The sequence below is a fragment of the Girardinichthys multiradiatus genome, chromosome 6, assembly GCF_021462225.1.
Source record: "Girardinichthys multiradiatus isolate DD_20200921_A chromosome 6, DD_fGirMul_XY1, whole genome shotgun sequence".
Taxonomy (NCBI): Eukaryota; Metazoa; Chordata; class Actinopteri; order Cyprinodontiformes; family Goodeidae; genus Girardinichthys; species Girardinichthys multiradiatus.
The window spans coordinates 4514720-4537754 of NC_061799.1; the positions used below are offsets into that span (position 1 = coordinate 4514720).

The window sequence follows — 23035 nt, forward strand, 5'->3', positions numbered from 1 at the left end:
TAGAAGAAGCACACGGAGTAGGACATGTGGGAACAACGCAAATGTTGAAAATCTCGAACACTGGTGGCACCCTTTTTTGAAACCAATGGCAGTGCATTCGATTAATTCATGTGAGATGTGCAGGCAGTTCAATGTTAGACCAACCTTGAAGCCAGCACCTGGAAAGTTTCCAGTAGACCCAATAGCAGGAAAAGAGGTTATCATTGATTATACAGACATGACTGAGAGAGTAAATGGGTTCAGATATCTGTTGGTGTGTGTGGATGCATTTACTGGATGGCCGGAGGCATGGCCTACAAAAAAGGAAGACAGCAAATCTGTGGTGAAGTGTTTGATAAATCATTATATCCCTAGACACGGTTTTCCAGCTAAAATAAGGTCTGACAACGGAATACATTTCAAAAATGAGGTACTAAAGGAAGTGGAAAAATTCCTGGGACTGAAACACTCATTTGGCAATGTGTACCATCCACAGTCACTGGGGAAGGTTGAAAGAATGAATCAAACCCTTAAAACCAAATTGGCTAAAATCTGTGCACATACCAAAATGAATTGGGTTACTGCCTTACCATTAGCTCTGATGTCTGTACGGAGCTCTATAAATCAGAAACATGGTTTGACCCCACATGAGCTGCAAACAGGGAGGCCATTTCCAGGCCCCCAAACAAGGTTACCGTTTCTCACTGAGTGTGAACAATCTATGTCTCATCGTGATTATTACAGATCTCTCCACAGTCTTGTTACAGCTTTCTCCAAACAGATCCCAGCAGAACCAGAGACCAGGGTTGGAACCACCACCTCGGAAGCCGAGTGGGTCCTCCTGAAAGTCATCAAAAGAAAGTGGTCAGAGCCAAGGTGGACCGGTCCATTTCAGGTCACAGAGAGGACAACCCATGCAGTCAGGCTTAAGGGCAAAGGTGCTACTTGGTATCACTGGAGTGCAGGAGCAGAACCACCTCAACGATCCCTTTCTCAGGTTCAGGAGGATCTGAGCGAAAACACAGGAAAAGACAATCTCACTTCTCTCACCCAAGAAGGGGCAGAATAATCCCCGGGTGAGAGAAATTAGCCCAAGGTTAGTCTGCCCTGAGAGTTGAAGACAGAAGAATAATAGCAGAAGAAGAGGCGGAAGTGATTGAGTTTCCCTCTCACTAGGAGTGGTAGAGTTTCCTTCCCACCCCAGAAGACACTGTTTGGCGAACACTTTATATTTTATACTACATTTTGATTTTTTGTATCTTTTTTCAGGTTATGATTTAACTTTATATGTTTATGTTTTAAGTTTCATAAGTTTTAAGAAAAATGAGTACCCAAAGCAAGGGAACTAGACTCTCTAGGAGTTTCATCATAGGTGGAGTGTTCCTCTCAGTATTCATTGTTACGTTTATTCTATGGTATTTTTGTGAACTTCCATTCCAGACATGTTCTGAAAACCACTCCGGGAAGGTGTCCAAAAGGTCTAGGGTAACTCCATCCAAGGACGTATGCGTTAAATATTATGGGGGATTAGAACTAAATTACATGTTAGGGGCAACTACCACTTTTCAGTTTGACCTGTGTGAAGTCATAGATTGCGGGCAAAATCCGACGGCCTGGAGGGGATATGATGTGTATTTATGTGGTAGCCCCATAATACAGGCTGATTGCGCTAAGGGGCGACCTGTGTGCTCTATCATACATTGTCATAGTTTGTGTGAAGCTTGGGAACATGTGTTCTCCGCTGGAGGAGGAGAAAGCCGGACAGACTTGGCAGGCCCAAGAGCATAGTGAGGGTCTACTGGGAACGTCTGGCAGAGCCCTCGGCCAGGGATGTATTCAACTCTCACCTCCGGGAGAGCTTTGACCAGATTCCGAGGGATGTTGGAGACATAGAGTCCGAATGGACCATGTTCTCCACATCTATTGTCGATGCTGCTGCCAGTAACTGCGGCCGTAAGGTCTGCGGTGCCTGTCGCGGCGGCAATCCCCGAACCCGGTGGTGGACACCGGCAGTAAGGGACGCTGTCAAGCTGAAGGAGTCCTATCGGCTGTGGTTGGCTTGTGGGACTCCTGAGGCGGCTAACGGGTACCGTGGGGCCAAGCATGCCGCGGCCCGGGCGGTGGCAGAGGCAAAAACTTGGACCTGGGAGGAGTTCGGTGAGAACATGGAGAAGGACTACTGGTTGGCCTCAAAGCGATTCTGGCAAACCGTCCGGCGCCTCAGGAGGGGGAAGCAGTGCTTCGCCAACACTGTTTACAGTGGGGGTGGGGAGCTGCTGACCTCGACTGGGGACATTATCGGCCAGTGGAAGGAGTACTTCGAGGATCTCCTCAATCCTGCCATCACGCATTCCCTGGTGGAAACAGAGGCTGGGGACTCGGGGTTGGACTCTTTCATCACCCAGGCTGAAGTTACCGAGGTGGTTAAAAAGCTCCACGGTGGCAAGGCTTCGGGGTTGGATGAGATCCGCCTTGAGTACCTCAAGTCTTTGGATGTTGTGGGGCTGTCATGGTTGACTCACCTCTTCAGCATTGCATGGCGGACAGGGACAGTGCCTTTGGATTGGCAGACTGGGGTGGTGGTCCCCCTTCATAAGAAGGGTGACCGGAGGGTGTGTTCCAACTACAGGGGGATCACACTCCTCAGCCTCCCTGGTAAGGCCTACGCCAGGGTATTGAAGAGGAGAGTCCGGCTGATAGTCGAACCCTGGCTTCAGGAGGAGCAGTGTGGTTTTTGTCCCAGCCGTGGGACCTACAGCATGCGCTGTGGCGGTTCGCAGCCGAGTGTGAAGCGGCTGGGATGAGGATCAGCTCCTCCAAGTCCGAGGCCATGGTACTCAACCGGAAAAGGGTGGCTTGTCCTCTTCAGGTTGGAGGGGAGTTCCTGCCTCAAGTGGAGGAGTTTAAGTATCTCGGGGTCTTGTTCACGAGTGAGGGAAGAATGGAGCGGGAGATCGACAGACGGATCGGTGCGGCTGCCACAGTAATGGGGGCGCTGTGCCGGTCCGTTGTGGTGAAGAGAGAGCTGAGCCGAAAAGTGAAGCTCTCAATTTACCGGTCGGTCTACGTTCCTACCCTCACCTATGGCCATGAACTTTGGGTCATGACCGAAAGAACGAGATCCCGGATACAAGCGGCTGAAATGAGCTTCCTCCGTAGGGTGGCCGGGCACTCCCTTAGAGATAGGGTGAGGAGCTCTTCCATCCGGGAGGTGCTCGGAATAGAGCCGCTGCTCCTCCACATCGAGAGGAGCCAGTTGAGGTGGCTCGGGCATCTATACCGGATGCCTCCTGGACGCCTTCCTCGGGAGGTGTTCCAGGCACGTCCCACCGGGAGGAGGCCCAGGGGACGGCCCAGGACACGCTGGAGGGAATATGTCTCTCGGCTGGCCTGGGAACGCGTGAGTCCTAGGAAAGACAACATGTCCTTAACCAGGAGTGGTTTTGGGTGGGACAAAACTGCAGATTGGTGAGCTGGGGACATCCCCGTGCCAGGTTGGGAAACAACTCTGCCCAGAAAGTCAACCTGGCATCTGCAGATTTGGAGTTTGGCTTTGCTAACCTTGTAGCCTTTTTTGGCCAAATGCGACAGGACAATTGCTGTTGCCTCAAGGCAAGGTTTGGTGGTAATGGGCAATCTTGGAGAGAGTCTTTCTGAACCTGATTGAAGATTTCTGGAGAAGGCGCAAATCCCTGCGGCAAACGAGTGTATCTATACCTATGGGATTTATAGGTAAATGCGAAAATGTCCCTGCATTCCTCAGCTAAAGGAAGGCAGAAGAATGCGTTGGCTAGGTCAATGCAGGTAAACCAGCAAAGGTCAGGGTTAAGATTTGTCAGAGCAACATAGGGATTGGGCACGGGAACGGTAGGGGTGGCCAAAGCTGCATTTATGGCCCATAAATCATGTGCCATGCGCCATTTACCTGTCCCTTTTTTCTCCACTGGCAGAATGGGTGTGTGCCATGAAGAGGAATGTGCGGACTCTAAAACACCTGAGTTCCAGAGGCCTTCCACTGTATCTTTAATGCCTAGTTCTGCTGCTGGTTTGTGAGGGTATTGGGGATTCCATATTGGTTGGTTGGTGGTCAACTGAAAGGTAATGGGGGAACATTGAATCAGGCCTACATCTGTGGGCCCCTCGGCCCAGAGGGTGGAAGGCATTTTTTCCACAATAGCAGCTGCCAGCGGAGGGTCTGTTTTTTCCCTACCATGGTGTTTGTCTAACTGAACATACTCCAGTGTGCCCACATCCGTGGAGTGGTCGAATATGCAATAAGTGTTCCCTAAGGGCGAGTAAAAAAGGTTGGGGGTTGCCAAAGGCTGCCAATCCTGTAGGTTCAGGGAGCGTTTTAACACACCTCCAAGTTCACGTGCTTCATGACCTGGGTGCAGAGCCAAAGAGACATGAGGCACGCCATCAGACCACATCGTAAACCACACTTCCTGCTCTTCAGCCAAGTGAACCTCAGCCACCACTCCTTCTGGTGCTACATAAATGTCTGTGGTGACAATGTCCCAGTGCATACCCTCTAACTCGTCAGCAAAGCTTTCCTGGTAACATTCACAATTATTTCTATTATAAAACAAGGTGACATGCGAGGGGTCAGGAGGAGGTACATAGGGCGCCAGAGTGGAGACCCAGGATTTCCACTGATGGAAAGCCGAGAGAATGCCTCTGTGCGCGGTGGTTTCAGGTTGCAGCAAAACCCAGTATATGTCAGCCATTGAGTCCTGCAGTGGCTGGAGGAGGTATTGTCCATGTGAAAAAGAAGTGTTATTGCCACAAAATAACTAGGTGCCATTGGGCAGGTGAACCTGCAGTCCATCACTCCCGCATAAAATGGTTGCTCCCATTTTTATCAACATGTCTCTACCCAGTAAATTTACTGGTGTGTCAGTGGAGACTAGATAACTGTGATTCAGTGTCTGTCCACCAATTTCAGTCTTTAAGGGCTTGGTATATGGCAGGACCTGTTTTGCCCCCGAGAACCCCATGACAGTTGTAGTCCTGGTGGAGAGTTTGTTTGGAGGAGCCTGTTTGATGGTTGAACATGTGGCCCCCGTGTCCACCAGAAAAGGAAGGCTATTTCCGGACACAGTCACAGACAGCAGGGGGTCCGCAGTCCTGCTGTCTTCTGGGGTCGGTGGGGACCTTCAGTGGTGCTCAGGCCAGAGACTAGGCTCGTTCCAGGCCGGTAATTGGAGTTGTGGTCCGTGTGCGCCGCGTGCGGGGCCACCTCTGCCTCTGTATGGACGGGCCGGAGGAGCCATGGCGGGACCATAACACCCATACCCTCCGGGTGGACCATTCTTATGGGAGCAATCTCAGGCCCAATGTCCAAGCTCATTGCAGTAGTAACACACATCAGCACTACCCAGTTTCCTCTGCAGTCTCTGGAATCCCCTTGCTCTCGGCCCTCCACGTCCCCCAAAACGAACAGCATGTCCCTGATATGGGACCGGGGCCTGATGCCGCTGTCCTGCTGTTTCTCGATTTCCAGGAAATGGAGGAGCCTGAGGGGGCTGAGACACTGCACCTTCATACATAATTTTAGGTGTTTAACCCTCCTTTTTCTTTCCCCCCAGCTTTTGTTTAGCTTCTGCTAATTGCATTTTCAGGAGCTGAGTTTGTAACGTTTTTAATTCACTCTCCTCATTTTGTTTTGCCTCTTTGACTTTAGATAAATGATGCATCAGATGGCAATCTCATACTCCAGTCTCTGCCCCAGGTATGTCAGGATTATCTTCCATATTAGTTTTAACCTGCGACGGTAACCCTTTTAAGACAGCATCCCGGAACCAGTCCCTTTGGGGAACAGCTCTGTCTGGATTAGTTCCTGTCTGTGTTTGCCACATGGATTTGCACTGATCTAAATATTCTCTAGGATTTGTGTTTGCGTTCCACTCAAATTTTGAAATGGTACGTCCTCTGGTTACTGGATACATTTGTCTAAGCGCTATGCCTATGAGAGTGGAATAGAAGGTAAATGGGTCCCCATCTGGTGCTGTTGTTATACCCGCAACAAGCTCTATGTCCCTACTGCTGTGTGGCTTCATGCATCGTCCAGCAATGGCCCTATAATCACCTAGAGCTAAAGTGGTGCCTGCTGTCAGGGAGTTCAGTGTCTGTAACCATATAGAGGCACCTTCTGTGATAGGGGGACGTTTCTCACACAAAGTGGTGAGATCTCCCAGTGTGAATGGCTTGTATCTGTTTCCTCCAAATTGTTGTTGGAACAGTGGACCCATATAAGAAGGTTTGGGCTGGGTTCGGGGTCTCATGTTATAGCCATGTCCAGCAGGGGGAGGAGTAGCCTCAGGTACTGGTGGCATTGGGGTTGAGGGAGATGACATAACTTCCTCATTTTCAATTGGTAACTGATTCTGTACTGTAATGGGTGGTGCCTGCATAGCAGCGTCATAATAGGTTAGTGGTTCTTCTTTTACCCATTTCCCTGACACTGCAATATTAACTGAGCCCTCAGTTACATCTGGTTTCAGAGGTGTGACCAATTCCATATGGGTGAATGGGAAATATACGGGGTGGAACACTTTATTGGGCCAGAAGCTGGCTGCAATTTGTCCTGTAATACCCGGTCAGCAAATGGGTCAGTTAGTGGAGCCTGTGAAATGAATGAACCTCCAAAGGACAGTGCAGACCCTGCAGTGGAATGTGAGCAGAGAGAGGCGAGGGCTGAGGGGGAGGGAGCAGGAGGTGATGGGCTAGGAGGAGACTGTCCATTTACTGGCGGCAGATCACACACACTCACGTGTCCCCCAGTAACCTGCAACGTGGGGTATAAGCCGGTGAAGGGAGAAGTGGGGGCCGTGGTGTGTGATAGAGTGGGCTGATGTGCGAGAAATGCATATGATGGCGGCATTTCAACTGTACTGCTATCCTTAATCTGTCTGCTTTTCCTGTCTCTTTTCTCAGTCATAGCATGGTCACTACTTTGCCACAGCAAACCCATCTGTGACCAAAATTTTTCATCTTTTTCTGCTTTGCCTGTAAGTTCCTTCCTCTTTCCTCTTCCCAACCACCTGCTGTCTCTACACTGTTTGTCAACCAACTCTTTCTCCTGTTTTGACTTTTTCATCTTCAACCAGAACCACTTGCCAACATTCTATCTGTCTTGCTTTTTCCATCTTTTGACAATTCTTATTATTATTACAATTATTTTAGAATCCATCCGTTTAACCAACTTCTGCTCCTCTTTATGTTCATGTGATTTTTTAATAGCAGCTTTCATTATTAGCAGCTGGTTCTCTATGCTCTTCCATGGACTATTCTGTTCCTCTCCAGAATGATCTATTTCTCTATAAAATTCACCTTCCATCTTATGACAACTATTATCCTTTTTTCTAAAAAATATATTTTTAATGCGTTATCTCAATCACTCACTCATTCAGTTCTGGCCGACCGGGACGTATGGCACGCTATGTCCCGAGTTCCCGGTCCAACTGAAGGTTCTCTAATCGACCCTCAAGACACCAGAACACATCCACCCCCCAGGAGCCTGTTTTCAGTGGCCAGTCCTTGTTATCACCTTCAGGTTACCAGACCGAACACTTATCCAGTCCCGGGCCTTTCACACCATTTTGTTTTTATTTAACCCGCAATGGGAGCCGCTCGCTGCTTGTGTTTTCCTAATTAGTCTGTTCTTGCCGGGGTGTGTGTGTCCAGCTCACAGCTCATTTTCTTTTAAACTGTAAATCTTGTCTGGTCTTGCTGGTGTGTGTGTGTGTCCAGCTCACAGCTCATTCATTTAAACTATAAATCTTGTCTGGTCTTGCTGGGTGTGTGTCCAGCTCACAGCTCATTCATTTAAACTATAAATCTTGTCTGGTCTTGCCGGGTGTGTGTCCAGCTCACAGTTCATTCATTTAAACTGTAAATCTTGTCTGGTCTTGCTGGGTGTGTGTGTCCAGCTCACAGCTCATTTACTTAACTTTTGGAACTCACAGGACTTTCTATATCTTACGGTATTATTTCCACCACTTATATTGTTCCTTCTGTGTTTATGCAGACGTCTGTAATCTGAGTTTTTGCAGAGAAATATCTCCGTTACTCATCAGCCTTCATACACTGTGTATTTTGCCTGGTCTTGTTCTCAGTTATATGTAGAATTCGAGGTTTCTCACTACCCCGGGCCTCCAACCCAACTTAATCATACTCCCCCGTCAAGGACATATGCTGAACCGTCACGTTCGAGAAACTACTATATTTTTCCACACAACACCACCACTAAGTCTGGTAATTCTCTTAAAACAACATCCTATTCAGCAGTTTAAATCCTAGTCAACCTTTATGACACTCTTTTTCTTAAGTTCTAGCAGACTCAGACTTACTAAGACTTCGGACACAATATTAATTTAGCCTATCGAAAATCCAAAAGCAGAGTTTGATAAAACAGGTTCTGCTTGACATTTTCACCTGCTTTCCCTAATCCCGGACGACGCCCCCAAGTTGTCGAAGCCGTCTCTGCTTCCCCAGATCCGTTGATTTGGGCACAGGTTTCTAAAGAGAGAAATAAACTCAAATACAATAAGCTTAAGTTCGCCTCTGCGCAGAGTGAGAGAAAGATGCTCCAGCCTGCGAGCAATAACTCTGCTCTCTCTCTGCTTCCAGCTCGTTTTATTAAGTCTCCAGGGTGTGTTCACATTTCCTTCTTTACATATATCATATAACTCAGTTGTATAGCATAACGGTTCCTTATGTCCAAATAAGGAATGCTTCCTGTTTTTACTTCCAGCAAGCTCATCTTCTCCTGTCTCCTTCACTCCCATCCGCTACACCCCCCTGTGCTTCACCAATTTATGACCTTGCATTCCCTATCCGCTATCTGCACATTCCAGTTACACACAAAGATAGTTTATATTCTACAATGTTAACACTTTTTTGCTGAAAATATAATATTAAAGGCACAACACTAGGTGAAAAGAAAGGGAAAAATGGAGAAAATCACAAAAATGCCTGAACATGCTCACGAACAACGTCTAATAACTCAGAAACTTTAAGGGCTATCGATTTGATTCATGCACCGTATGAATCAGCAGGCCTTGCTGAACAATCATGGAGCTTCTCAAGTTTCTACAAAAATCTGTCTGGGAGGTGTGACCCTGTGAAAAAGTGGATCATTTTGACAATTTTTAACCCGCGTGAAGGTGAATTTTTCACTCTCAAACAAACATACTTCACGAGAAAACGATAAAAGGTATCCAACAGATTTTTAGACCGTAAGTATCAGCAGGGATCGGTGAACAATCCTGGAGATTTTGGTGTGTCTACATAAATCCGTGTAGGAGATATGACAGTGTAGAAAAGTGGATAATTTTTGAAATTTTTCAATTTTAAGCGATTTTGGGCAGGACAAATTTGGTACTCCTAAACAAACCTATTTTATGACAAACGATAAAAGTTATCCAAAAAAATTATTTCACTGTGAGCGCCAGCAAGGTCTGAAGATAAATCTCCACAAGGCTCATGTTTCTACCTCGAACGGTTTACGAGAGGCAGCGATTCGAATGTGAGTTTAGGGATTTTTTGCTCAGGTTTTTACTGAAATTCCTGTAGATTTCCTATACAGGGTGTGTTGACTTTGCGTTGCTTTGGGGCGTGTTGCCAGAAAACTGTTTGTCCCACTAGTTGAATTATACAATAATAGCAGAAGGCTGTGAAAGCATTTTAAAAGTTGAATGGTGTTTCTAGCTGAAAGTATACGGAAGTAGTTAAATGGCAAAAACAGTGACGTTTTATTAGAATTTTTGAGGTTTCCCAATCATTTCAATGGGACCAAAAAAACCATAAAAAGCTGAATATTTTAAAACGTATAAAAGGTATAAATACCAAAAGTCATAGCCGGAATGTCCTGAAAGGGCTGAATATTGTGAAAGTTGAACGGTTGAAATAGCACAGAGTATGCAGGAGGAGTAGCGAATCAAAAAGTGTACGGAAGCAACCAGAATAATAAGAAGATGCCTTCAGCATTCACACAATTAGTTTGGTTAGAAGTCATCATGGGCATGAATGTTAAGTTAAATTTGGACTTTTAATATTTTATTGCAATTGTTCTTTTTCCAGGGTGGAATCATTAAAAATTATACATACAGGTATAGATAAATAGAAATATTTTAATAAAGTGCCTCTGAATATTCTTTAGTACCTTTGAACTTGACAAGCCAAGGCCTTTTACCTTCTTGTTAATAATCAGGATTGACTGCAGTTAGTGGCTGTTTGGTAGCAAAGTTTAATGAAATGGACGCTAGTTTCAGGATATGTATCAGCCATACTCATTTGTGTGTGTGTGTGTGTGTGTGTGTGTCTCCTAGACGTTTATTGGTGTATATTGTTTGTTTTTATTGCTGTGTTTCAATAATGCAAAGTGCATTATTTGTGTTTTATGCTGGGACAAACATATTTCCCCTTTGTGGATTAATAAAGTTTCAATCAATGAATATGTTTCACCCTTTAGAATAAGGAGATGTCCAATGCTTATTTAATGCACAGTGTTCAACATTAACCCATCTAAGTTCCTCACCACACCTGTGGTCATCCTTGCCGCTTACATGCAGAGATTTCTCCGGATTCTCTGAATCTTTTGATGATATTATGGACTGTAGTTAATGAAATCCCTAAATTCCTTGCAATTGTACGTTGAGAAACTTTGTTCTTAAACTGCTCGACTATTTGCTCACACAGCTGTTATCAAAGTGGTGAATCTCGCCCCATCCTTGCTTGTGAACAACTGAGCCTTTCGGGGATGCTCCTTTTATACATTTTTATGTACAGAATGTTCCAAACAAGTGTTTATTGAGCAATCCTCATCTTTCCTAGTCTTTTGTTGACCCTCTCCCAACTTTTTTGGAAAGTGTTGCAAGCATCTAATTTAAAATGAGTGAATATACAGGTTGATCAATGTATTCTGTTTTTATTTATGTTTTACACAACATCCCAGCTTCATTAGAATTGGAGTTGTAATAATCAAATCAACAACTTTTTGATAACTGGTTATCACTGTGGGTTCCTACAGGCCAATGATACCCATAGAAAGCTGGTTTTGGAAAAGGTAAAGCAGGCTATGGTCAAGTTTCTGGAATGGCCTTTTCATAGCACTGCCCTGAAACTCATTGGAAATTGATGGACTACAAATTCTACAAATTCTGCCAAACAGTAGTCGCATATTTAGTCAGAATAACTGCAGAAGCTTTTTGATGAAACCAAAAGATGTCTGGTCAAAGTGCAAGTTGCTCAGGGAGTTTAACAAAATATTATGCTTTATTTATACCTCCCAGTTTCCGTTGAGGTCTGTGTGCAACCCAGATTTTTTGACCACGTTGCTGACAGGTATAAAAATACTCCTAGGCAGAATGTGGCGCCAAACACAGCGGGTAAAGGGAACAACAGGTCAGATCATGAGCAGAAGAAGAAAACCAACAACAAAGCTTGTTTTAAAGAAATACAGTTAGGAGATGAGGGTTGATCTGCTGTTTTCCCAGTGTGGATCATTTGTCTCACAGGGACAGCAATGATACAAAAACTGCTCAATATTCTGTTGTGAATCGTTGTGTTCCTACCTGTTAGTTATTTTCTTCTTCTCCTCCCGTTCTGTGGACATTGTGTAAACTGATGCATTATTGCCCCCTAAGACGTTGTAGTGAAAACTCTGTTTCTGACTAGATAGAACAAGATTGTTCAGCTGGACCTAAAATACCTGGAATAGGAGCACAACCTTGTCAATAAGCGTAGATAGATAAAGAGGTATGTCAGGCCCATCTATATGATGTTCCCTCTGTTTGGATAAGAGCAAATTCACGATAAAGTCAAACCTTTGTAAACCATTATTGACGTTTCAATAAATACATAAAGTTGTATGTTGTGTCATAAATTCAGTAAACAATGAAAAGTTATCCAATGTCCCAGTCCATATGAAAGAAGGGAAACCATGTCTTCCTTCCACACATATTTGTCTGGAGAAAACGGCTCGCTCAACACATGAAAAAGTTTAAAGTTTAGTCCAGGACTAAAAACATCAGACAAGTATGCAAAACCTCAGAGAACTTTTTGCCGTTTGCCAGGATTTAACAAAGTTAAAATAATCTGATTTGGACAGAAGTTGTATTCTGCTGATGTATCTAGTTTTGGGGGAACATTTTGCTTTTCCTTTCATATTAGGTTTAATTTTAATTTCTTCACTTTTCTAATTTCACTTGCAAATTCCTTGAAAATGTCCTTTTGTCATTTTGCCCTGTGTCACATCATCTTCCAGCCCTGTTCAACAGCCAGTATATACTGAGATGCCCAATTGTTTTGTGCTGGCGAAGATCTGTGGAATATGGGCCAAACACAGCCTACCTTGACTAAAGCAATGGTTTTTTTAAAATATAAATTCATGACTTCATAGTTTAAGGAAAGCTTTCATTTATTTACACAGTAACTGCTTATAAAATACTTAACCACTGATGCAAATCTTTTGGGAGGGAAGGACAATGTGCACACAGTAGGTGTAACTGTGATATTTTTTATTAATGTTTTTTCATAATCTCTCAGAATTCAGGGCTTGACACTAATAGATCAACACGACACCACGGATTGGTGGACAGAGTGTACCGTGACCGGAATCGCATCACATCACCCAACCGAAAACCTCTCTCCATAGACAAACATGGACGCCAGATATCCTTTAAAACTGTCTCAAGCCTGTGAGACTGGACATTAGACTCAATATTTTTGAGTCACAAATGGTTTCCCTTTCCTTTAGCTCTTGGATGAACACCGTACCTTCCAACACAAAGTGGCAGGAACAGGTGGAAATCTTACATAAAAATTGAAGTTGTTGCAAGACTAAATAATGCATTTTTCTACTTTAAATTATGCCTCAAGACAAGAAAGAATCTAAAGAATCTACTGCCCAACAGATTTTGAAGTAGGTCAGTAAAACAACAGATGAACCAATAGGTAGTGTCCCATTGCCCTGTGTCAGGATCTGCTTGACAAGATTTGTCCAAAACACAGAATAATTCAGTCATTGCTGCTTCCATAGGAGTAATAGAAACAGATTGCAGTCAGATGCTTTAGATCAGACAGTGGTGTTTTTCTGTCACCATGGGCCATTCTGTCACCCCACTCAGCAAAAAAGGTTTTATTGTGTAACTGATTAGAAATGTTAAATAAAAAATATTGATTGAGCTGTAATCACTGTAGAAAGATTCAGCCTAGGTGTGACCAGTCTAGTTTGTTTATTGTCTTTGCCTGTTTAACATGGTCCTTATGCTAAGAAAGCAATAAAAATGAATACAAAAGAATGAATAACTTTCATTTCATATTTTAAAAAATCTCTCTTCACTGTAAAATAATCCTGGTGTTGCCTAATTCTTCTAAAATGTGTAACTAGCGAGGCAAATGAAGTTCGGACTACTAAAAACAGAGGAATTGCCCTTTAATTTAGTGCTAAATCATAAGCTAGTGTAAGAATTATGATTATGGATTAATTAATATTTATCAAGAATTATAATTTAAAATCATAATTTGAAAAAAAATGTATTTCTCAACCAAAAATCATTACTTACGAATAGAAATCAGAGATGTCCTCTGGTGTTGTGATCATTGGCTCAAACCTCTTTAATAATTACAATTAGCTATTCATCATTAATAATTGATAAATTATTAACCAAAACCACAAAATGTCACTGTTCATTTAACCACTTCACCGAAGTTGGGGGAACTTCGACTTTGTTTTGACAGACAAATCTTTCTTGCATGAAATAAACATAAACGCTTCTCTTTATTATATTTATGAAGATTTATTGAAGATAATAATGATTCTTATATACCATTATTCTGGTCCAAAAACCTTCACCTAACTAACAAGCACTATTCTACACAAAGGGAATAAAAATGACTACCTAACAATAATAATAACAGAAAAATATATGTGCATTGAGTGTCTATGAAGATCAAACCAGCAGTTTTATGGACAAAATGTAGAATTTGGGTTAAATAGAAAGATAAATCCTCCTGTTGTGCTGATGTTTCAATTGCAGTGATCAGCTGATAAAACAATGGGGCCACGCCCCTTTAGCCTCTAGCAGCTGATTGCCCCAAATCTCGAACAAAGAGTCATAAAACTCTGAGGCGGGAACTCAGTGGAAAAACTCGAGTAATAAACTGGAACAAAGGAGTGGTCAAGCGAGGCCCAGACCGCAGTTGCTTTGATTGAAAACTTTTAAAAGTCCAACTTCTAACTCCTGGCTGATTTGGGATCAACCGGACAAAACATGAACACACATGATTCAGCAGCGCTTGCACAGCAAATCCAAACACAGCTCAGCATAAATACTTCAATCAGTATTGCATGCAACAAGTTAATACCTTAGATTAACTACTGGGGATTCTAAATCACCTTAACTATGCCTCATCCTGCCCAGACTTCTACATGTAGCTATCCAATTTAATATAAAAAGAACACAATTACTTTGACGTTGATTTCTTCTTATCACCGGTTGGGTCAGGTCTCAAGAAAGCAAGAGAGCGCGGGAAATCACGCATCCATGATCCAAGAAAAAAAACGGTAAACTGCTCATCCGTCCAGGAGGGGAAAATATGAAGAACCGTTTAGTTGACTGAATCAACAAGGCGGAAACTCATCTCCTTGGAAATAAAACCTCTGTGGGTTTTCACCTGCGGTGTGGTCTTCGATCGGCATATTAATCTTCTGATTTTCTTGTATCAGACAAATTTCTAGCCTTCAAGGTCTTCCGGGAATGGCCTTGTGTAGCAAAAATTCGCCTATGAGCTTTTGTCTCTCCAAATATATGCCTGCGTTGCGTCGTCCCATGAGACACGCTGGAAATGGCCACGAAACGTTTTTTGTGGCGGATTTATAATCCCGGTGACGTCAGAGTTGCAATGTCTGTTGGGCTGTGCATGTCAAAATGTGCGACCAAAATCGATGACTCCAACACTAGTAAATAAATAAGCAAAAAGAAAACATACTCAGGTCAGTAGCATCTAACAGTAGATTCAGCACCACTCTAAGTCCAAAAGTCCAAATCTATTTCCAGTTCAGGCAGGACATTATTTACATTTATAGCATGCAGAAAGAATAACCTGGCCAGGTATTTTCTAGTTCACAACTCTGCATAGAATAGTAAACATATGATTTGTTGATTTATCATTGTAATTGGTTAGTCATAAGTTTAGGATTAAGTGTGATGGTTAGATTTAGCTGTAGGCATCAGGGCATGAGAATCAAGAATTTATGAACTGGTAAAGGACCTAAGAATGATGCTGGCGACTGGATTCTTCTTGTTCACAAGGTTTAATTGATAAATTCACTTTTTTTTGTTGCATCTTGGCACCTCCTATTGAAGTGCCACCTTGGGCAGAAAGCCATATTTCACATTAAACACAGACACTGGATTAACTGGCAACAAGCCATTATGACCCATTTTTTTGTGAGGTCTGCCTTTTTTTAAAAATATCTGGACAAAATAATCTTCTGTTAATGCCCAGGTGGAAGGCAATAATCTTAGAGAGGAATTGATGTTATTTGTCAATTTAGGAATGGCACGGAAGCCACCTCCAAATAATTTAAGATACCAGTACTTCCCTCTGCACATAGAAAGCTTTTTTTTTTTTACCAGTTGGAAGAAGCAAAGAGAGTATGCGGTCTTCTCAGCCGTGCTTGTCTCAGCGAGTTGGCTCATGTCAGACTAGGAAATAGACTAGGTACTAGCTATAGCTATACCTGCAGGCTGCAGTTCAGGCAAAATCGAGTTAGAACAAGTACAGTTAAGCCCAAAATTATTCATACCTCTGGTATTTTCAGGTTTGAAGTAATCTTTTTATTTAAAGATGTTTCTGTTGACTGAATATTATTCTATTAGATTGGCCAACCTAGAGTCCCAAGTTTAAATTAATCAAAAACATGTAAAAACTGGTCAACAATTATAAGAAACGTTTGATTGCTATAAAATATTTCCTTTTGTTATTGATAAGGGTATAGATAATTTTCTACAATGTTTATTCAAGGATTCAAGGACTTTTCTTGTCGTACCACCTCACATTTACATGTTAAGGTACGAAATTTGGACTCAGGTCCCGCTTAAGAAGCCTAATACTTAAGTAAAAAGAAAACTAAGTATAACTTAAAGCTAAATCTAACAATAAATAGCAATCAGTAAAAATATATGCAGCGAAGAGCAAAAAAAATAATAATAATAATAATTATACACAGTTAAATGGTGAACCAGAAATTAACTTTGCAAAGTACTAAATACACATGTAAAGCATGAGGTTGTCCTAAATATTGCAACTATAAGTGAGTGAAATATTGCACCTTTGGTGGGTGAAGTGTTTAGTGCAGATCAGTGGGCAGTGAGAGAGTCTACACAGTGCAGCTCAAGTTCAGCAGTCTGACAGCTTCAGAGAAGAAGCTGTTTCTGAGCCTGGTGGTCTTGCTCTGAATGCTCCTCAGCCGCCTGCCTGAGGGAAGGGGCTGAAACAGTTTGTGTGCGGAGTTCTTCATGGGTGGAGTCCTTCATGATGCAGATGGCCTTCCCCCTGCATCATGATGTGTAGAGGTCCAAGGTGGTGGGAAGACTGCTCCCCCATTATTCATGATTCATCCCACTACTGCTGTGTTGTCTGCAAACTTCACTATATGACAGCTGGGATGTCTCGCCGAGCAGTCATACGTCAACACAGTGAACAGGAGGGGGCTCAACACGCAGTCCTGGGGTGAGCCAGTGCTGGGAGGAGGAGACAGTGTTGTGAATCCTGAAAGTCTGAGGTCTGTTGGTCAGTAGGTCCAGGACCCAGTTCCTCAGTGTGGGTCTCTTTTGCACGAGGGTCTGTGGAATGATGGTATTGAAGGCTGAGGAGAAATCTAGAAAGAGTAGACGGATGTAGGAGTTACTGCTCTCCAGATGGGTGAGGGCTGTGTGGACCACCGATGAGATGGCGTTTTCAGTGGAGCAGTTCTTCCTACAGGTCCTTCTCAAACAATTAGCATATTGTGATAAAGTTCATTATTTTCCATAATGTCATGATGAAAATTTAACATTCATATATTTTAGATTCATTGCACACTAACTGAAATATTTCAGGTCTTTTATTGTCTTAATACGGATGATTTTGGCATACAGCTCATGAAAACCCAAAATTCCTATCTCACAAAATTAGCATATCATTAAAAGGGTCTCTAAACGAGCTATGAACCTAATCATCTGAATCAACGAGTTAACTCTAAACACCTGCAAAAGATTCCTGAGGCCTTTAAAACTCCCAGCCTGGTTCATCACTCAAAACCCCAATCATGGGTAAGACTGCCGACCTGACTGCTGTCCAGAAGGCCACTATTGACACCCTCAAGCAAGAGGGTAAGACACAGAAATAAATTTCTGAACAAATAGGCTGTTCCCAGAGTGCTGTATCAAGGCACCTCAGTGGGAAGTCTGTGGGAAGGAAAAGGTGTGGCAGAAAACACTGCACAACGAGAAGAGGTGACCGGACCCTGAGGAAGATTGTGGAGAAGGGCCAATTCCAGACCTTGGGGGACCTGCGGAAGCAGTGGACTGAGTCTGGAGTAGAAACATCCAGAGCCACCGTGCACAGGCCTGTGCAGGAAATGGGCTACAGGTTCCGCATTCCCCGGGTCAAGCCACTTTTGAACCAGAAACAGCGGCAGAAGCGCCTGATCTGGGCTACAGAGAAGCAGCACTGGACTGTTGCTCAGTGGTCTAAAGTACTTTTTTCGGATGAAAGCAAATTCTGCATGTCATTCGGAAATCAAGGTGCCAGAGTCTGGAGGAAGACTGGGAAGAAGGAAATGCCAAAATGCCAGAAGTCCAGTGTCAAGTACCCACAGTCAGTGATGGTCTGGGGTGCCGTGTCAGCTGCTGGTGTTGGTCCACTGTGTTTTATCAAGGGCAGGGTCAATGCAGCTAGCTATCAGGAGATTTTGGAGCACTTCATGCTTCCATCTGCTGAAAAGCTTTATGGAGATGAAGATTTCATTTTTCAGCACGACCTGGCACCTGCTCACAGTGCCAAAACCACTGGTAAATGGTTTAATGACCATGGTATCACTGTGCTCAATTGGCCTGCCAACTCTCCTGACCTGAACCCCATATATAATCTGTGGGATATTGTGAAGAGAACGTTGAGAGACTCAAGACCCAACACTCTGGATGAGCTAAAGGCCGCTATCGAAGCATCCTGGGCCTCCATAAGACCTCAGCAGTGCCACAGGCTGATTGCCTCCATGCCACGCCGCATTGAAGCAGTCATTTCTGCCAAAGGATTCCCGACCAAGTATTGAGTGCATAACTGTACATGATTATTTGAAGGTTGACCTTTTTTGTATTAAAAACACTTTTCTTTTATTGGTCGGATGAAATATGCTAATTTTGTGAGATAGGAATTTTGGGTTTTCATGAGCTGTATGCCAAAATAATCCGTATTAAGACAATAAAAGACCTGAAATATTTCAGTTAGTGTGCAATGAATCTAAAATATATGAATGTTAAATTTTCATCATTACATTATGGAAAATAATGAACTTTATCACAATATGCTAATATTTTGAGAAGGACCTGTATTAGTCATGACCAGCCTCTCGAAGCACTTCATGACTACCGGGGTTAGGGCTACAGGTCGGTAGTCATTTAGGCATGCCACTGTGGAACATTTGAGGATGGGGACAATAGTAGCAGGTGGGGACAGATGCCAGTGACAATGGGGTGTTGAAGATGTCCGACAACACATCTGACAGCTGATGTGCGTAGTCCCTCAGTACCCACCCTAGGATATTGTCGGGGCCTGCAGCCTTGCGGGGGTTGATTCCCTGGAGGGTCTTCCTCACATCTGCTGTGGTCACAATGAGGGGCATGTCACCAGGTGATGACATAAATCTGGTGCTGGGGGCATAGAACCTGTTGAGTGCATCTGGCAAGGAGGAGTCTCTTGGTCGCTGTGCTTCCCTGGTGTTGTAGTTTGCGATGCACTTAATGCCCCTCCACATGCACCGGGGGTCGTTGGTGGAAAAGTGACCCTGATTTTTCTGGGTGTATGTGGCTTTGGCTCTCGTTATACCTATAGTCAATCCCTTCCTCGCCCCTATGAGTGCTGAAACCAGTCCTGCCCTGAACCCTACCTTTGAGCAGAGCTCTCCCCTCAGCATTCAGCCATGGTTTCTGGTTCAGATAGCAGGTTACTGTCCTGGTGGTGGTGGTGATATCACCAGCACACTTGAAGATGAAGCCTAGGATGGAGGAGGTATATTCCTCCAGGCTCACCTCTCCCTCATGCGTAGCTGCCTCACTGAAGACCTGCCAGTCTGTGCTCTAAAAACAGTCCTGGAGCACAGAGGCTGCATTCCTGGGCCACACAGCGACTGTCTTTTTTGTTCAACTGTAATGTAAAAACAGATTTATTATTTTTTCTAAATTGAGTCTCCTTTTATATTGCTTTATCTCCTGAAAGATGCCTGTCTCATTTGCTACCAGATACAAACCTGGTTGAATTAAAATTAATTTTAAATCTAATTCTGCAAGGATAATTTGTATTTAACCAAGTCTGGTCTGTTGGAAAAGAACAGGGCAGCATGACTAAAGTTGGATATCTACAGGGGTTGGACAATGAAACTGAAACACCTGGTTTTAGACCACAATAATTTATTAGTATGGTGTAGGGCCTCCTTTTGCGGCCAATACAGCATCAATTTGTCTTGGGAATGACATATACAAGTGTTGCACAGTGGTCAGAGGGATTTTAAGCCATTCTTCTTGCAGGATAGTGGCCAGGTCACTACGTGATACTGGTGGAGGAAAACGTTTCCTGACTCGCTCCTCCAAAACACCCCAAAGTGGCTCAATAATATTTAGATCTGGTGACTGTGCAGGCCATGGGAGATGTTCAACTTCACTTTCATGTTCATCAAACCAATCTTTCACCAGTCTTGCTGTGTGTATTGGTGCATTGTCATCCTGATACACGGCACCGCCTTCAGGATACAATGTTTGAACCATTGGATGCACATGGTCCTCAAGAATGGTTCGGTAGTCCTTGGCAGTGAGGCGTCCATGATATGGCAGCCCAAACCATCATTGATCCACCCTGATGCTTCACTCTGGGCATGCAACAGTCTGGGTGGTACGCTTCTTTGGGGCTTCTCCACACCGTAACTCTCCCGGATGTGGGGAAAACAGTAAAGGTGGACTCATCAGAGAACAATACATGTTTCACATTGTCCACAGCCCAAGATTTGCACTCCTTGCACCACTGAAATCGACGTTTGGCATTGGCATGAGTGACCAAAGGTTTGGCTATAGCAGCCGGGCCGTGTATATTGACCCTGTGGAGCTCCTGACAGACAGTTCTGGTGGAAACAGGAGAGTTGAGGTGCATATTTAATTCTGCCGTGATTTGGGCAGCCGTGGTTTTATGTTTTTTAAATACAATCCGGGTTAGCACCTGAACATCCCTTTCCGACAGCTTCCTCTTGCGTCCACAGTTAATCCTGTTGGATGTGGTTCGTCCTTCTTGGTCTTGGTGGTATGCTGACATTACCCTGGATACCGTGGCTCTTGATACATCACAAAGATTTGCTGTCTTGGTCACAGATGCGCCAGCAAGACGTGCACCAACAATTTGTCCTCTTTTGAACTCTGGTATGTCACCCATAATGTTGTGTGCATTTCAATATTTTGAATAAAACTGTGCTCTTACCCTGCTAATTGAACCTTCACACTCTGCTCTTACTGGTGCAATGTGCAATCAATGAAGACTGGCTACCAGGCTGGTCCAATTTAGCCATGAAACCTCCCATACTAAAATGACAGGTGTTTCAGTTTCATTGTCCAACCCCTGTATATCAGCTAGTATCCCTGGTGCATCCTAGTTTATGGTTTGGATATGAAGTTATAGCGGAAGTTAGTGTGTCAGATATCAATTTTATTCTATCTTCTTGCATTGTAAAAAATCATATGAAACAATGTATGAAACATGTCAAGTCTCAGTCTTCAGATGATTTTTCTTAACCTGAAGTTTCACATTGACAGCTGTCCATATGGCTCAGTTTATCTGTCACCGCCACCTGATACCAGTTGGAGAAGGTAAGATGTCTGCATTGCTCTTCAATCTAACTGTGTGGCCGGAACACATCTTCTCTGCTCAGTTCCAGAGAATTCTTTTTCAGTGTTTATGTGTACCACACCCTTTAATTTACTACGAAGCTGTTTCTCATGAAACAATTGATTATTCCTTGCTTGGTGTATTACACCAGCATGTTATGGTAAATATGTTCAATGAATGCTAAATGGGATTGTTGCCTGATCTTTAATAAAAGGTAAAAAATGAAAGATATTTAAAAACGTTGTAATTAATGCACATAGAATTTGACTTTGTTAAATTCGAAACGCGTGCAAACCACATATTGTGCCAAGTGTGTGTGGTGAGAGCAGCATTGATGCTCCATCATCTTAAAAAAAAAGTTTCAACCTTGGAGGAAAATGTGTTGCTAATTGTGGTTTATGCCTGCATTGAAGGCTCAACTTGTTAAAACTGTCATTATTATACATGCAATCATAGATAAAGACGGTTATGTTCTTAGTGTCATGACCACTCACAGCTTTAACCCTAACATTCTATGCTAGCTAAGCTGACATAAATATGTTTAACTGTTCTGAAGACAAAACAAGTTAATTATGGTTTTTAAAGATCAGTCAAGCCTTCAAACGTCAGTCTTACTGTGTTATTCAGCCACACACAAGTTATGCATGCTACCTGCAGAACCATGTTTAGGTCACAAAGGTTTTTCCAGATCTTAGCTTGCAGGTGCTGCAGGCTGGAGGGGATATTTCCTACATTTATCTTTCCCTTTGACTGTTCTACATGTTAATGTAGCCCAACTCACAACTTTATTGATGATTTCTACCTGTGTGAACTGAACTTTGTTCTAGTTCTTTTAAAAATAAACGTGTAAAGCAACTCTTGTGCTCAACATTATGAATGACATCTTCACATGCTTTATTCAAGCAACACTTACTTGTTATCTACATTATTTTATACATATACTGCAGGACAAATTCTGACTCAGCACTCCATCAGAGCACACTGACTCCTGCACAGCAAGCCTCCTTCAGTGGAGGCTCCCAAGAACTTCAGCCAAAACGAGGTACAGGACATTGTGATTTTACTCATACTTCTGTTTTAAAGCTCAGTAAATGAAATAAAGTTTTGGTATTTGAACAGAAAAAGTAACTGTCCTAAACTGGTTTAACTCTGTATATAGAGCAAGATGTTTGTTAGTTTGTTCTCCTAATGAGGCCTCTGTGTACGATCTGAAGTGGATGATAGTGGATGGGCTGTTTTGTTGTAATCTTGTTTATCTGTGTGGTATTTTGCTACTTTCTCTTGATGGTTCAGTTGAGTGCCCTCCAGAGCATGATGAAAGGGTCTGAATGTTGCTTTGTAGGCGTAGAAGGAAAATTGATTGGTGAGAACATGTGGTAGCTAATGAATGTTCTTGCTAATGGCTATTTTCTAATTTAAAAGCTTGGGTTAAAACTGTATTCATCTCCTCTTTCTAATTTTATCACACATTTTGATTTAGTTTTACTTTTATAATGCCTACATTTTTATTTTAATATGAATTCACCACAGTTAGCAATGGCTTATGTGCTCCTGTTATTATGAGATGTAATAGAACTGATGTCTACAAGAGACTGAAAAGATTGTTTTCTATCTCCATCTCTCCAGTTCTCTTACTCACTGTTCCAGGGTCTGGAGTCATTAAACAAGAGGTTGAGGAAGATGCACAAGAGCAGAACTGGGACTGTAAAATGGTAAAAGCTTGATAAGAGTATTTTCAGATTCAGATTGTGCTGGAGTTGTTTAGTGTGTTCCACTCACTGGCTTTGCTGTAATTTTCTCTCCCTTCAGAATGTGTCACAGTCTGAGCGGTGTCAAGTTCCTGGGATCCAGTGAGTATTTTACTGGTTTTAAAATTGGGTGAAGATTGTTGGATAAGTCATATGTGTTTAAACCAGAGTGT

The 23035-nt window shown here is 43.1% G+C and overlaps 1 protein-coding gene across 4 annotated transcripts in view; it reads left to right on the plus strand.

Moving 5' to 3' along the window:
* crtc1a (CREB regulated transcription coactivator 1a) overlaps positions 1–23035 on the plus strand; it is an 87447-nt gene that overhangs the window by 24687 nt on the left and 39725 nt on the right. For all 4 annotated transcript variants that reach the window (XM_047368186.1, XM_047368185.1, XM_047368188.1 and 1 more), the window contains exons 3-7: positions 12529–12654; positions 21034–21095; positions 22062–22156; positions 22741–22826; positions 22924–22964. In XM_047368186.1, the coding sequence (XP_047224142.1) occupies positions 12529–12654; positions 21034–21095; positions 22062–22156; positions 22741–22826; positions 22924–22964 (410 nt within the window). The remainder of the gene's footprint in view (positions 1–12528; positions 12655–21033; positions 21096–22061; positions 22157–22740; positions 22827–22923; positions 22965–23035) is intronic.